Source organism: Papaver somniferum, chromosome 1, assembly GCF_003573695.1.
Source record: "Papaver somniferum cultivar HN1 chromosome 1, ASM357369v1, whole genome shotgun sequence".
Classification (NCBI taxonomy): domain Eukaryota; kingdom Viridiplantae; phylum Streptophyta; class Magnoliopsida; order Ranunculales; family Papaveraceae; genus Papaver; species Papaver somniferum.
In genome coordinates this window covers 36,582,150-36,597,929 of record NC_039358.1, presented here as the reverse complement: position 1 = coordinate 36,597,929, position 15,780 = coordinate 36,582,150, and the positions used below count along the sequence as shown (strand labels likewise).

At 36.8% G+C, this 15,780-nt stretch overlaps 2 protein-coding genes across 4 annotated transcripts; one reads left to right on the top strand and one right to left on the bottom strand.

Moving 5' to 3' along the window:
• Positions 1–990: 990 nt before the first annotated feature.
• Positions 991–7,328, bottom strand: LOC113283264 (L-ascorbate oxidase-like). Of its 3 annotated transcripts, none has more exons than XM_026532468.1 (9): positions 7,063–7,328; positions 6,287–6,382; positions 6,052–6,213; positions 5,796–5,978; positions 4,844–5,313; positions 3,747–3,796; positions 3,382–3,609; positions 2,308–2,357; positions 991–1,655 (listed from the first exon to the last, which is right to left on the bottom strand). In XM_026532468.1, exons 1-5 carry the CDS (start codon positions 7,303–7,305, stop codon positions 4,945–4,947), a joined length of 1,053 nt encoding a protein of 350 aa, XP_026388253.1. In that variant the 5' UTR covers positions 7,306–7,328; the 3' UTR covers positions 991–1,655; positions 2,308–2,357; positions 3,382–3,609; positions 3,747–3,796; positions 4,844–4,944. The 3 variants fall into 3 exon arrangements, with proteins under 3 accessions (XP_026388253.1, XP_026388254.1, XP_026388259.1); XM_026532469.1 differs by having other exon boundaries at positions 3,382–3,489; XM_026532474.1 differs by having other exon boundaries at positions 3,382–3,489; positions 3,762–3,796.
• Positions 7,329–13,554: 6,226 nt separating this feature from the next.
• Positions 13,555–14,337, top strand: LOC113285971. The gene has a single exon (XM_026534728.1). It carries the CDS (start codon positions 13,555–13,557, stop codon positions 14,335–14,337), a length of 783 nt encoding a protein of 260 aa, XP_026390513.1.
• The last annotated feature ends 1,443 nt before the right edge of the window (positions 14,338–15,780 follow it).

Here is a 15,780-nt window from a genome sequence, read left to right as displayed (position 1 = left end):
CCAACCGAACAAGGTAGGTAAAGTTCGGTTATATCATAACTCAACATAGTAGGAAAAATAACACAGTTCGGTTACATTTTCTTTTGTATTATGGGTAGTAGGAAAAAAAATATTTTGTATTATGGGTAGAGTTCGGTTACTAACTAGTTTTAGAATTTTTTGCGAACCAACCAAACTCGGAGTTCGGTTATGAAAAATTAAATTCGTGATAACCGAAGTGTTCTTCGTGTTCTTGGTTTCAGAATGTTCGGTTACAAAACTAGTTTTTTTAAAACTATTCCTAACCGAACATGCCACTTTAACATCCATTTAAACCATATTTTGATGATTTCTACTCAATTTTCCTTTCCAAAAACGAATTAAAAAGATTGATGGGTTTTTCAATCGAACGAGGAACGTCAAGGAAAGAGAGAAGAAGAAGAGAATAAACTTTTTTTCAAAACTAAAATTTTTCGATTGCTCGTTTGATTTTGGTTAATGAATTCATTTAGATTAGATGTAGGAGTATATGATTAGATTTATATAGTTATTAAGTTAGTTTTAATTTAATTAAAGTAAAGAGTAAATGGGTATTTACCTAATTTTGGGACACCCCTTATAAGTATAGGGAGGTTGGCCTAATAAGATCATGGTCCCTAAAAAAACCATGATCCCTAAAAAATCGTTCAAAATTTAGCTTACTGGCGGAGTTTTGTGGTACATTTCTGGCACTGTGTTAAGGCCCATTTAACCTTAAGCTGCAAGCCCAACAAAAAAACATCTAAATTGTTTCCTGAACTAATGATCTGTTCATTTCATTCATTAGTTACGTCTTAATCTCTCCACTGCAGATCAAAAAGGACAGAAGTAGGAGTTTTTCTCGAGGGTCTGTTTGTTGCTCCCTCTCCGGATATATCTGCATGATTTGTCTTTACTAGCTGCTGCTGGAATCACTCACAGATTTGACACAACACTGTCACCATACAAACATAGTTTCCATCTCCAACGAAATAAAGAAAAATCAGAGCTGATGATTTAGAACTTAATAATCAAACAACTCTACTCTCTCTTTCTCTCTCTGTAAATCCCTGCTTCACAGGAAAGTGATCTGAAAAATGTACACTCATTCAGACTTGCAAAATGTTGAGCACATTTAAATTTCGAAAGAGATACAGAACTTACAAAGCCAAATAAAATTATGCAGTAACATGGTAAAATAAAGAGCCCAGTCTAAAACAACATATGGAAAAGGACTGTCTGTGCCTTCTCAGTTCATGAAAGCTTTCCTCCGTAGTCTTTATTCTCAGGATTCGCGTAAGAATCAGACGACACAAACTGAACACCTGGGAACTAAAGTCTTTATTCTCAGTATTCAAGTAAGAATTAGGGCCTCAAAATTGAACATCTTGGGAACCTGTAGCAAATAAAAGTAAGAAAATCATAAGCACGGTGACAGTCGATTACATATCAATTCTGTAACTGTAGATGGAAAATACTGAACCAAGAAATAACAAGATAAAGAGTGCGTTCATGCGCTGTGTGACTTTGGTACACACAACTGTGTGTTCTTTGCTGAGATAGGATGTTTGGTTTCTTCACAGGAGCACCAGGGTAGTGAAAAAGTCGGAAAAACATCCCATGTCTCCTTCTGGTAGATTTTCCAAGCCAATTCCCTTCTACAAGACCCATACTTTAAGTTAAAATTTCGATAAAAGATAGAAGAAAGTAGTGCCTAAACAGAGAATTGCTATTTACAACCCGAATAATTAGACCAAATATTAAAAGACAGGGAAGCTTGAAGAAACAACACGCACGCTTTTATTGGAAAAGGAAAGAGAAATCAAAATTTCCTGGACATGAGCTTGGGAGTTCTTGAATTTGTCATGATTTAAATTCCAATTACTTGGGTATAAATTATACCTATCACAGCTCAATAGATTTAGTTACTCAACTGTAACTAAACATAGTTTCTACAGCAATGGTACCAACAAATCTATCTAAATTAACAAATTGGTACTGGTGTTCGTTAGCACCACACATGGCTTTGAATCAAGATTTACTATAACTTCAATTTTTCAAAATATAAATAGTACTTTGATTCTGTTAACAATGCTCAAGTAGCCAAACTCTTTAAACTTTGATATTTCATCAAATTCCAATACCAAATACCGATGAAAACTTTAATCAATAGAAAACTGCAAACAGATATCAAAATCGATTCTTTACTAATATAACACCTGCATTTTAGGTCTCTACTTATCAAATGATACTAATACCAAACCAAATTAGGATCGACGAAAAAATATCAAAAATCTGTAAGAAACCTACCTGAAATCATCCTAGCATTTGTATGAATGATCATCAATTTCGATAAGAACCTGAAATATTAAAAGAATGCCATTAGGATCAAAGATGAATCTTTAGCAGAAACACCTGAATTACCAAGTCCTTCCATAAGTTCTATCTTATATTTAAGTGCTTTCTAGCAAGTGAAGTGTAATAACCACAACACACATTGAGGTTCAATTATGAACTGAACTAAACCCAAAGTAGAAGATATTGTAAGAACTGAACCTTTTTGCTCCATGAACAGTGAACTATGTAACCGAACAATTCCACAAGACAGGATTTCTGCACACAGCTATCTTACAGTACGGAGTAGTTGCAGCTTGTGTAATATCCAAGGCACCTAGACTCTTCAAAGATGGCCTTATAGTAACTTGTCATCGATTTTGAATCAAAGCCAATATGGCATTCAACTTGAGTTGAGAATATGCTCAAGTTCAGTCACATTTTACAATTCTACTTTAAGTTTCAATTGATACAATTTATGCAATGAAAAGTAGCTATTGTCCTGTAATCATCACACTATAAACTAATTGTGTATTCTGCCTTTTCTAGTTAACTGAGTAACCAAAGGAAGTACCTAAACTATATTTCCGCAATGCCTTTACTGAACATACGACTTTGCGGTACCCAAAACAAATAAAAACACAAATATCTTTAGAATCCACTAAATAGCATAGAAACTACTGATGATTAAGGAACTAAATAGCATAGAAACTACTAAATGGAATAGTGAATTAAGGAGACATTTCCCACAAATGAAATTAGTGGGTGAATACCCCATCAAACAACATGACATACACAATGTAGCTCTTTCCTTTGGTGTTCTCAATTCTGGGGTGTACACGTTGGCATGGATATCATAATAGTCAGTTAAAGCATACCGAAGCTAAGATGGGATAAGAGTGTAGACACAACAATTTTGACTAGTGCTATCACTAACAATTCTTTAATCAAGAGCAAGTAGAACTAGATTTCATTAAACAATCTTGAATGCTTGATCAGGTGAAAATCATAAGCGAATACATCATTTTAAACTACAGAAATTCAACTCACATGTTGAAGAAGACCTCAAAATGGCTCTGCAACAATCATAATCTTTCTTCTATCCCAAATCACGTGCCACCAACAGCTTTACTTACTCATCACAATTATTCCTAATTTCTACAAGAAAGAACGATTCCCCAATGAATTTGTTGAAGATAGAATAGTAATAGAACATCAACGAATTTCTGGCGAAATGTGAAGACTGCAAGAAGTTGTTCCACAGGGACCAAAAGCGAACTGCAGGAGGAGTAGATGTCGGAGGTTGATGGTTATGGTCAGGGTAGTAATTTAAGATGGCTAAATGGGTTGGTGTTGCCGGGTTTCCACTAAATTAGAACCGAATAAAAAATATAAAAAATCTGTAAGAAACCTACCTGAAATCATCCTACCATTTGAATGAATGTTCATCAATTCCGATAAGAATCTGAAAAGTTAAAAGAATGCCATTAAGATCAAAGATGAATCTTTAGCAAAAACAACTGAATTACCAAGCCCTTGCGTAAATTCCACCTAATATTTGAGTGCTTTGTAGCAAGTGAAGTGCACATTGAGGTTCAAATATAAACTGAACCAAACCCAAAGTTGAAGATATTGTAAGAACTGAACCTTTTTGTTCTATCATCAAATAACAATGTAACCAAACGATTCCACAAGACAGGATTTCGGCACATAGATACCTTACAGCACAGAAAATATTTAGACTCTTAAAACATGGCCATTATTAACTTGTCATTGATTTAGAACCAAACCAATATGACATTCAACTGGAGTTTAGAATATGCTCAAGTTCAATCACATTTTACAATCCACTTTGAGTTTTAATTGATACATTTTATACAACGAAATGATGTAGTTATTGTCCATCTAATCATCACTTTTAATTATTTTATGTGTATTCTGTAGTTAACTGAGTAACTAAATTGAAGTATCTAAAACACTCTCCCGCACTGTTTTAACTGAGCATGTAACTCTACAATGAATAATTGAAGAGCTTGCTAGTGACTCATAGGAAAACCATTCGCAGTACATTGTAATATAAAGATGGAGTACTCAAAACAAATAAGAACACAAATATCTCTAGAATCTGCTAAACAGCAAACTATCAAAACGATATGATACTGGACGCAGAAGTGAACTAAAGGAGACACTGCCCACAAATGAAATTAGTGGGTGAATACCCCATCAAATGGCATGCTTTATATATGTGGATCTTTCATTTGGGGTAATTCAATCAAACAATTCTGGGGTGTGGATATTGGCATAGTATTTGATATAAGAGTGAAGACCCAAATTGGATTTCATGTTAGGGTTTAATCATCAAGTAACGGAGTCAATTCACTAATTTCAGTTCTTACCCTATTTCATTCAAAGAACAAATCATTAAACAAGATTTCATTAAATAATCAAAAATGCTTGATAAGAAAATCATTAAACAAAATATATCATCTAAAACTACATAAATTCAACTCACAGTTGAAGAAGACCTCAAAATGGCTCTGCAACAATCATAACCTTTCTTCTATTCCCAATCACGTGCCACCAACAGCTTTACTCATCATAACCATCCTATGTCTACAAGAAAAAGACGATTCCCCAGTAGATATGCTCTTGCAGATAAAATAGTAACAAAAGAAACACCGAATTTCTGCCAAGATGTGTGGACTGCGAGAAATTGCTCCACGAGGACCAAAAGCGAACTGCAGGCGGAGTAGATGTTGGAGGTTTATGGCTATAGTTAGGATCGTAATTTAAAATGGCTAAATGGGTTGGTGTTGCCGGTTTTCCACCAATAACATTAAAGGCAACCCAATAAATCTTGGATGGATCTTGATCGGTTTTCACTAAAACAAAATAAGTTTCGGCGGGGTAAATATTCAGGTTTTGGGCAATGAATGGCTCAGCAAAATGTCCATCGGCTTCTAATACTGTCATGTTATGCCCCTGCATTACATAAAACAAAATCCAGTATTCAGCGTTGATTCATAAAATGTAACTAACAACTGAAAAGGCAACAAGGAGAGATTAACCAGGCTCTATCGGAGCTCCAAACTAGACTTCTTATATTGAATCTGATCTGTAGGTTCTCTACCACAAATGAGATCCAACCCCATTCTACCTAGAAGTATGCCAATGGCAGGGTAGAGATCAAGTCGCAGACCAAACTCATTCTAGATTCGGTTATAGCATGCGCACTTCAGATTGCCAACTTTGACACATGTCATAATGCTAAATTATAACTATACACCAAGTCATTGCGTGTGAAATCGTAACACGGGCTATAAATTAAGAAAACTGTGGATAGTCCAAGTGGATTAAGGCCAAGCAAGGGGATTCTAAAATTACAAGGGTGGAAAAATGTCGCTCGACTTGTAGCCCTGTAGGAGCATCTATCGCTAGTATAGCCATATTAGAGAAATTATTACCTCGATTTCGAAATTAAGTACAGAAAAAGATGTGAAGCTTGAAATTCTTAACCAAATAATTTTCCCATGAACAACAGTTATCACACAAGGATCACATTCAGGCTTCGTCCCGTTACAACCATCTGAAGTGCCGTTGGTCGGAGAGGAACAATTGAACCTTACTCTTCCATGAATCAATAGTGACTGCAAAATTTGGGGGAAAACATCAAAATCAAGTGAAATGTAGAACTAGAATTCTTGAATTTCGATAACGCACCTTAGAAGCTAAACCAACAACACACGGTTTAGAAGCTAAACCAGTAGCTAGTTCATAAGTACCCTCATGACTCCAATCATCAAGGATGATATTTATTTCGTAATCATCATGCAATAATGCTTGTTCAGGAACTGCTACCTGTATGGACCCATAATTCCAAGGCTGCAAAACCAGTAACTATTTTAAAATTAATGTGTCTGAAATCTGAATCAAGCTTGGACAATTAGAAACTTACTCTGTCAGCAACAAACTTGTAAAAGAAAGTTTTTCCAGGAAGCCATTTAGGTTCTCCTCCTATTCCATCATCACTCCATCTAGTACTAGTACCAATCTGTGTTTCAATAACGTCATTTAGATTCACATGAATCAATCAAAAAAGCTCAGAAAACCGGACCCATACTGTCTCCGTCTGCACCACAAAACCCATTCAACAACAAAAAATACCCTACTTGAAACCATGGAAATCCTAACTAAAACCTTGAAATGAAGACCCATCCCAAAAAACCCTAATTTACTCTGTAACACTAATTTTCACAAATTTACCAAATGAATGAATACTCTTTCAACAAAAAGAAATCCCATCCAGATCCTTAAAACAAGATGAGTAAAGATGAAAAACAAAACCTTTCATTCAAAAACTTTATTAGTATCGCACCTTAAAAACAAAATTATCTTCAAATCTCTGCAACAATTATTATAATTTCTTTATTTTCTCTTCCAAAATCTGCTTTTGTTTGCAAACCACTCACCAAAAATGAGAAAGAAAAGGTGAGTCGTGAGAGAGAGGCAGAGAGCAGAGAAGGGATTGGATTCTGCATCAGAGAATGTGAAAAGATGTCTTTTCAAAGGGATATTACTGTCTTTTTCTTGTCTGGTAGTTGTTCGGTGAAAAAAATCTCGAAAAGAACGGAACGGGGTCACGTTAATGACACTCTGTAACTTGTACTAAATGATACAGTACTAAATGATGATGAAGAAGGACAAGCGAGTCGAGTGAGTGAGTAAATTTACCTGACGAATTCCATGCCAATGAATAGAAACATTTTCTGTTAAGAGTTTCAAAATCAATGCATCTCCTTGTGGAGCAGTGACAGAAGGACCAGCAATCACTAGTTCCTTAAATTCGAATTCTTCGGAACTGCAAAAACGAACTCTGGCTTCAACTGCTGGTGTTGTTAGCATCGCCATAACAACTAACCCAATTAACAGAAGATTTCTTGGTCGGTTTCTTTTCATTTCCAAAACCCGACCCATGGTTTGCTCTCTCAATCTTCTTCTCTGTCTCTCACTTTGATATTCCACACAAATGAGAAATCCCGGTCTCTATATATAAAAAAAAAAAAAAAAAAAAATTGAGCTAAAGGGCGGTGTGTACAAAAACCACCTCCAACTACTACTTGAGAAGAAAAGTCTTTTCTCTTCAAGGAGTTTTGTTTCCACCATAGTACTATTAGTACCTTTTTTCTTTCTTTTTGAGGGTGTAGACCAAGTCCTTGTTGCTTGCACTTTCACTTTTATAGCGAGGTGACATATATATGAGCTAACTCATTTACATTTTTTTGGCACAACTATGAACCAGTAAGATTATACTGAATTTATGCCTTGCATCTCTGACTTCAAGAAGAAATTATAGCTAGCAGGCTGTTCGACCACGGCCAGTGATCGACAATCTGCAGCCGCTTATGCACCAATCCCACCCACATTGAGTTTTTCTTCTTCATCTGAGTGTCACTGAATTGGTAGCTTATGCAATAAAGTACGTTATATCGTTGGTGGACTTCGGGACCTAGCTAGATGCTAGTGGAGAGATGAAGAGTTTGACACGTGCTGTGTGCGGAAAAACAAAGAAGGAATATTCGCTTTTGAATTTTAAGTTTGAACTTCTTAGATTGGGGTCAACCGGTGAATTTTTGGAACCATCGAATTGCCTAGTGCTACGATTAAAAAAATACTATATATAACGCTTCGTGCCTTTGGCTTCGCGATTGGAGCCACAAAAAATAAGCCCGATTTACACCAATGTTAAAACCTACCCTGAAAACAAAGTTATCTTTAAAAGTCTGTAACAACTGGATATTTCTGCCCTTTGGAAACGTGAAAAACATCCAATCTTCCTATAGGTTTGTCACTCTTCAAACAGAAACAGAGAATTTCTGGATGGTTCAAATCTTTTGTACTCTTTTTCTTCTACAAGAGAAAAGCTAGTTTCTTATAAAAATCTCATATTGAAAATTATTTCTAATTGTAAAAACGAAACTCGAGCTTCAACAACAAATATTTTTTTTTTCAAGAAGATATTAATCCCCTTACATATGAACAATTTATGCAATTCTTAGTAAGTTTCTCTATTCTAAACCCATACCCTCGCTCAGTTATATTGTCTTTCTTCTCTCCCTTTGCTAATTTATGATTTTTGCTCTCTCTAATTTCATTCTTAAAAGAACTTTATTTTAGGAAAGTTTGGCTTCGGTCCGGTAGATAAAATTGCTGCCAAAAGAAAAGGCCTTTTATTTTTCCACCTAATTATCTATGTCCATGACTCCATAACAACAAACTTTTACTCTCTTTTTTGTGAAAGATATGCATGAAAGGAGGGACTTTGTTCATGTATTATACGGGTAAACCAACTCCTATATAATTCTTGAGCCAAGTACTGTTTAGCATTTGTTGGCCCCGCTAGAAAAGTGATCGGATATTTTGGAATCCATATACCTATCGCCGTGCATCTTTGACTTTTAAGATATATACGATGGAGCTTTTGAGAAAGTCGACTACGTGGAGGTGGATCTAGGTTTTTTTACATCCATATTGAAAAACTAAAACTCTCCATTTGTTTGGATGATTTTTTCTCCATCTCCATTGATGGATTATATCTCCCATTAGGATTTTATCTAATCAATCTGTGATTTGTTATTTTCGTTATTCCCCTCTATCTCTTCTGCTTTCTTTCTCCTTTTTGCTTGGTTGTTTCTCTCATGGTTTCAACTTCACAAGGTAACCCTAACTCTGAGTTTGAAGACATCATCAACCGTATAAATAACCTTATGGAGGAACCTCACACATACAGTTATGATGAAAATGATGATGCGCAAGAAACTTCATTTGATACTCATAAAAACGTGCTCTTCAAGTTCAACTCTGGGAAAGAGTATCATCTAAACATTCTAAACGAAGTCCTGTCAAAAGCTTGGAGACCCACAGGTGCAGTTTCGGTCACAGATATTGGAAGTGGGTACTACAATGCAAAGTTTCAGTTTTTATGCGACATGGAAGCTGCTTTACAAGGCACTCCATGGTCTGTAAAAGAAGACCTAATGCTACTAGAAAGATGCAAAGAAGAATTTCTTATAGAAGACTATGATTTCAAATACGTTTACTTCTGGATACATATTCATGGATTACCATTAAGTATGATGAACAAAGAAAAAGTTTTCAATATCATTAAGGAAACTGGAAATCCAGATCTAATAGACTCTGAACTAGCAGCTAAATGGGGTAAATACGCAAAGGTACGTGTTAGATTGGATATCACTGAACCTCTGCCTAAAGATATGATTATTACCCTAAAATCGAAAAAAAAAGATCACTATCACTTTCAGGTATGAAAAACTCCCTAGATTGTGTTTCTTTTGCGGGTACTTTGGGCATATTATGAAGCAGTGTCCACATCTATCAAAAAAGCTAGAAGAGATCCCAAATCTCAGTCCGGAGGAGTTTGCTTATAAGATGAATGACAAGACATATGCCAGGTATAACGAAGAAATTCGAGCTTTTTTCAAGAAAAACAATCCAGGAATCATACGACCAGCTCAAGATCTTCATCAAGTGAAGAAATCTAACACCAATGCTCAGGGGCCGTTAATCTCAGGGAAAATGATCAACGGTAGCAAGGATGCACCCAGTCAGATACAACTTAATTTGGCAGCATTAAGAATGACTACAAGCAACAGTGGGGAAACAACTAATTTAGGGTACTCTGAAAAGTGCAGGCATCCCTTGACGTCTACTGCAATGGTCTTAAAAAACATAAGTTTATCTAAAGATGACAAGGTGTCGACATCTACAGGAAAGCAGGTGTTGTACCCTGAGCAAGGTAAGGATGATAGTCATGTCAATTATAAGACAAATGAAAATGTTGCAGCTATAGAACTGTATGCCACCAACACAAGCACAATTGTAAGGCCTGACAACCACTCCCAGCTACAGTCACATGATCCGAGTAAAATGGTTGATCAGAACATTATTAGCTGTGAGATGCCATCAAAGAAAATTACAGACAGTGAAAGTACGAAAATTACTGAAGGTAATTTTGCTTCGATGAAGTCGGGTATATTACCAGCTTCTGAAAATGGTTCAAAGGCCCAGCTCATAATAGATCCAAGAAGCCCAATGTTAAAACCCGATAAACCACAGTTGCAGACAATTTCAACCCCTTTCCTTTCATCACACCCAAATACCAAACCTAATTCGAATTTCATTCAGCGAGGAGAAATTTTGAATTCAAGTGAGGCAGATGAGTTCTCATCTATCTCAGTTTCTTCTACGGATTCAACGAAGAAGAAGAATAAGTGTTGGAAGAGATCAGCAAGGATTAATTCGAAAGGAAGCACTGAAAAGAAAGATGAAGAAATTTCAATTGGGGTTAAAAGGCATGCTTGTCCTATGGATATTGATGTTCCAATCAAGAAGACTCATTCAACAGTTAACTCTCAAAAGGGTGTGGTGGCTGCCCAAAATCAGCCACAAGTTCAATGTTAATCTTCTCCTGGAACTGTCGAGGGCTGGGAAACGTCTCGACAGTCCGTAATCTTAAAGAGTTTCTCAGGGCTTTCAATCCCCAAATTGTTTTTCTTTCTGAAACTCTCCTGAATGAGGTAAAATCAACCAAGCTTTTTTCTTCATTAGATTTTGACAACTACAATTTTATTCCTGCAATTGGTAGAAGTGGAGGTCTGGTTATTCTGTGGAATGATTCTGTTAACCTAGAAATTCTCAGTTCCAATACAAATGTTATTCACTGTCGTATTCATAACCTATTAGAGAGTGATTGGGATTTATTATGTGTCTATAGCCCTCCTAGTAGTCAGAATCGAAATGAATTTTGGCACAATTTCTCCCTATTCACTGCTCAGATTCAGATTTCCTTGGTGTATGGTGGGTGATCTAAATGGTATCTGCTCCAGTTCAGAAAAGCATGGTGGTAGTCAAAAGTTTAATTCTGCTAACAATGGTTTTAAGGATTTCATCCAAGATAGAAGTTTGGTTGATTTGGGTTATATTGGCCCAGCTTTTACTTGGTCGAATGGAGCTACCTTATCAGAGCCTATATATGAGAGGCTAGACAGAGCTATGTGCACTACAAATTGGCTCTTCATGTTCAAGGATACTTGGGTTCTTCATCTACCTAGAATTAGTAGTGACCATGCCCCAATTCTGGTTAATACTCATAGGGAAAATCGACGCAAGAGAAAGATTTCGAACAAAATTGAGTATTTCTGGATGGAGTACCCAGAATTCAAAGATGTGGTGATTGATGCTTGGTCCACTCAGCAGGTGAATATTGTTGGAAAACTGGATGCAGTTGGTAAAGCTTTAAACAAGTGGAGCAGGAAATCCTTTGGGAACATCTTCCAGGCCATGGAACACGCTAAGGCTGAACTTCTCAACATCCAAAAAGAAGCTCACTTGAGAGACATCAGAGAGGATGAGAAAAAAATGTGTGATAAGATTGAGTCTCTTCATCAATTATAATACAAATATTATGAGCAAAGGAGTAAAGTGAACTGCATCCCCAATGTTGATAAAAACACGCATATTTTTCATCTTGCTGCAACTCAAAGAAGAATGAAAAATAAGATTGCAGCTCTACAACAAACTGATGGAAGTTGGCTCAAAAATGTTGATGGTGTAGTGGCTTATCTGGTTGATCACTTCTCTAATCTATTCAAGGGAGACCCTAACGAAGATAACATCACTATCCAGTTCCAAGATCCAATCAAACTAGATGCTGCCAACAATGATTTGCTTGCTCAAACTCCCACAACTGAAGAGATTTGGAATGTGCTGAAGAAAATGAAGAATCTCAAAGCTCCGGGGCCTGATGGGATGCTGGCTGTTTTCTTTAAACGCTGTTGGGACCATATTGCAGAAGAAGTTGCTCAAACTATCAAAACTTGCTTTGCTTCTGCGTCGCTTCCCCGAGGACTTAATCATACTAATATTTTCTTGATCCCAAAGGTAAAAAACCCCTCTCTACCTGCTGATTTTAGGCCCATTACCCTCACTAATGTCATCTAAAAGGTTATTAATAAGATTATTGCACAAAGACTGAGAATTCATCTAAATAATCTAGTAGATAATGCACAATCAGCCTTCATACCTGAAAGAATGATTATTGACAATATTGTAGCTGCAAAAGAGATATTTCATACAATGTCAAATTCTTCTTCTATAATAGGTGCTTTTGTACTTAAAATTGACATCAATAAAGCTTATGATAAAGTGAGTTGGAGATTTTTAAGCCACTGCTTGAGAGTTTTTGGTATTATTGGCAAGACCCATGATCTCATTATGAACTGTGTTTCGACCGCCTCTTTTTCGCTTATTATTAATGGCCAAGCTGAGGGTTATTTCACCAGTGAAAGAGGTCTTCGTCAGGGCTGCCCTCTATCTCCGTACCTATACATTCTTTTCGCTCAAGGTATGTCATGGCTCATGCGAACTATGGAGAATAATTCTCTTTACAACGGGTACAAGATTTGTAGAAATGCTCCTTCAGTGTCCCATTTAATGTTCGTTGATGATCTCATTCTATTTGGGAACCTTGATGAACTGACCATCGACACGCTACAGAGTATTCTTGATATATATGCTGCCTGGTCAGGTCAATGTGCAAACATGCAGAAGTCTTCAATTCACTTCAGCAAAGGAGTCAGACCCAACAGAAGAACTGAAAATGCTAACAGGCTAGGGGTGAAACAGATGCAGATTAACGACAAATATCTTGGCCATCAGCTTCTAAAGTCATCCTACAAAATTGATTCCCATGATTTTATTAATGATAAATTCGACACTAAGCTGGCAGGTTGGAAGCGAATTCACTTAACCTATGCAGGCGGAATCATCATGATCAAGCATGTCCTTGGGCTCATACCTCCGTACTATATGGCGACATCCCTGATACCTAAGAAGGTGCTGGAAAGACTTACCAGAACTATGAGAAACTTCTGGTGGGGCCATGCTAGAGAGGTAAGGAAAACCCACTTCATCAACTGGAAACAATTTGAAAAAGCAAAAGATGTAGGTGGGTTAGGAATTAGAACTCTGCAACACTTAAATAGAGCGATGATTGCTAAACTTGTCTGGAAATTCCTAGAAAATGATGATTGTCTGTGGTGTCAGCTTATGAGGGCTAAATATCTCCAAAAAGACAACTTTTGGGAAATGACGAAACCCTAAAAATGTTCCTCTACATGGTCTGCTATGTTAGGTTGAAGAACTGAGATGAAGGAAGGGTGTTGCTGGGCGGTTGGTAATGGAGAGAAGATACATATCAAGAATGACCTTTGGATTCCGAAAATTCATAACAGGAGGCCTATCCCCAATTTGCTTTCAACAGAGCAGCCTGTTTTAGTTAGTGAACTTATCCTACAGAACCCTCCAAGGTGGGATATAATCAAACTCCACCTATGCTTCCAGTCGCATGAAGTCGAGACTATATTGGATATCCACTTACCTAACATCAACGAAGAAGGGACTGAGGATAAATTACTTTTGCTTCACCATCCTAATGGGGTCTTTACAGCAAAATCCTTCACCAAAACTTTAAATGACAGAGCTCCTTCTTCTTCTCATTATGGTAATACTGAACATATACCTTGGAAGAAATTCTGGAAGGTAAAAATTTTGGCACCCAATCTTCAAATATTTGCTTGGAAAATTCTTAATAATGGTATTGCAGTTGGTAACAGGATGATGACATACTGCAAAGATATTAATACAGAGTGCAGGATGTGTAATGGTGTTGTTGAAACTTTGGAACACTTGTTCCTATACTGCCCTGTATCTCAATCTGTTCTTTTTTCTTTTCACCTGACTCTCAGAATTGATGCAAGCCTAAATCTTTCAGTTCACCACTATATCAAGAGTTGGTTATTAGAAGGTGGAGACTACTCAAAGTTAAAAATGCGGATTTGTCTGTTCTGGAGTATATGGAAGACCAGGAATAACATAGTCTTCAACAAAGGCACTGTGCATATTTATAAAATGCTTCAAGAGGCTTATTAATGGTTCCACCGTGATACCAACATTCAAGAGGATACCACTCTGCCTTCTGAACAAGACTTACTAGACTCTGCCAAGACTGTTTGGTCTCCTCCCACTCAGTCAAAAATGAAAATAAATGTTGATGGTGCTGCTGGAATTAGAGGGTTCGCCTGCGCGGTAGTAGCAAGGAACTACAATTGTGAGTTTAATGGGTGTCAGACACAAATATTCGCATTCAGCACCCCTGTAGAAGCTGAAGCTCATGGTGCTTTGGTGGGAATTGAGCTTGCCATCAGCAAGGATATAAGGCACATTATCATTGAAGGTGATTCACTCACTGTGATCAATTCTCTCAGGTACAATAATTTCCCAGTCCCTTGGCGTATTAAGAATACTATTGGAAAAATCAAAGACAAGCTAGGAAACTTTACGTATGTTGATTTTAACTTTATCAAAAAGGAAGCCAATTTCATGGCTCACTCCTTAGCAGCTTATGTTTTTCGGAACCAACTGTCTAATCAGTGGTTAACCTCTCCTCCTTCTTGTATTACTCACTTGTTTAGTGAGGATTCTTCTTTTTAGTTTTTGTTTTTTTGTTGGTTTTTATTTGTTAACTTTCAAAAAAAAAAAAAAAAAAGTCAACTACTAACTAATGTTTTAACTCCTTTTTTGTAGTAAAGGTGTGCTTAGGTTGATCATAGGTTAATACAACTATCTTTATTTATAAACATGCGAATAATGTACACAAGTTGCACAAGTTATACGAGAGGTCTCAATTTATCGTAAATGGTATGCTGAATAATGTGAGCAAATACGGCTTGAAGTTTATCGGCGATCCCTTAATCAATATGTTAAACATTAGTCTCTATTCAAAAAAATTTAACTCCAAACTTGCTTTGTTGGAATTTTAAAATAACTTAGGAGATATATGAGCATAGTTGCATTGCTTGTACAGAGCTCCTAGGAAGCAATACTAAAACTTAAACTCTCAAAAACTCTTAATCTCATTACTCACTTGTTTCGTTTTCTTTAGATTTCTTCACATCTGGCAATATCATCTTTTGTGTTGACCACCATGGCGACACTTCATCGAACACCTTATTCCTCGATGTATAGGCCTTACCGGTTGTCTGGTCAGCGACAATATCCAAGGTCTATCCTACTGTATCAGCAGCGTACCAAACATACTTTTTCGTGGTGTCCACAGTCGCATGTTTTCCCTGCCTTGTTTTATCAATAAGAACCTGATGTTCCTTCTCCGGCTGCAATTGATGCGGGACAATCGTTTTCTTACCAATCTGAGTTGTTGGTAATTCTGATTTGTCAATAGTTTCCGCTACCTGATTTCCTTTGTCTTTGCACATGCCGGACAACTTCTCTTTGTCCCCATCGATGTGATTAGAGCATGCGAAATCGTCGATCCAGTCGAATTCTTACTTCATTCCTTGGTCAGCAGCTGCAGCT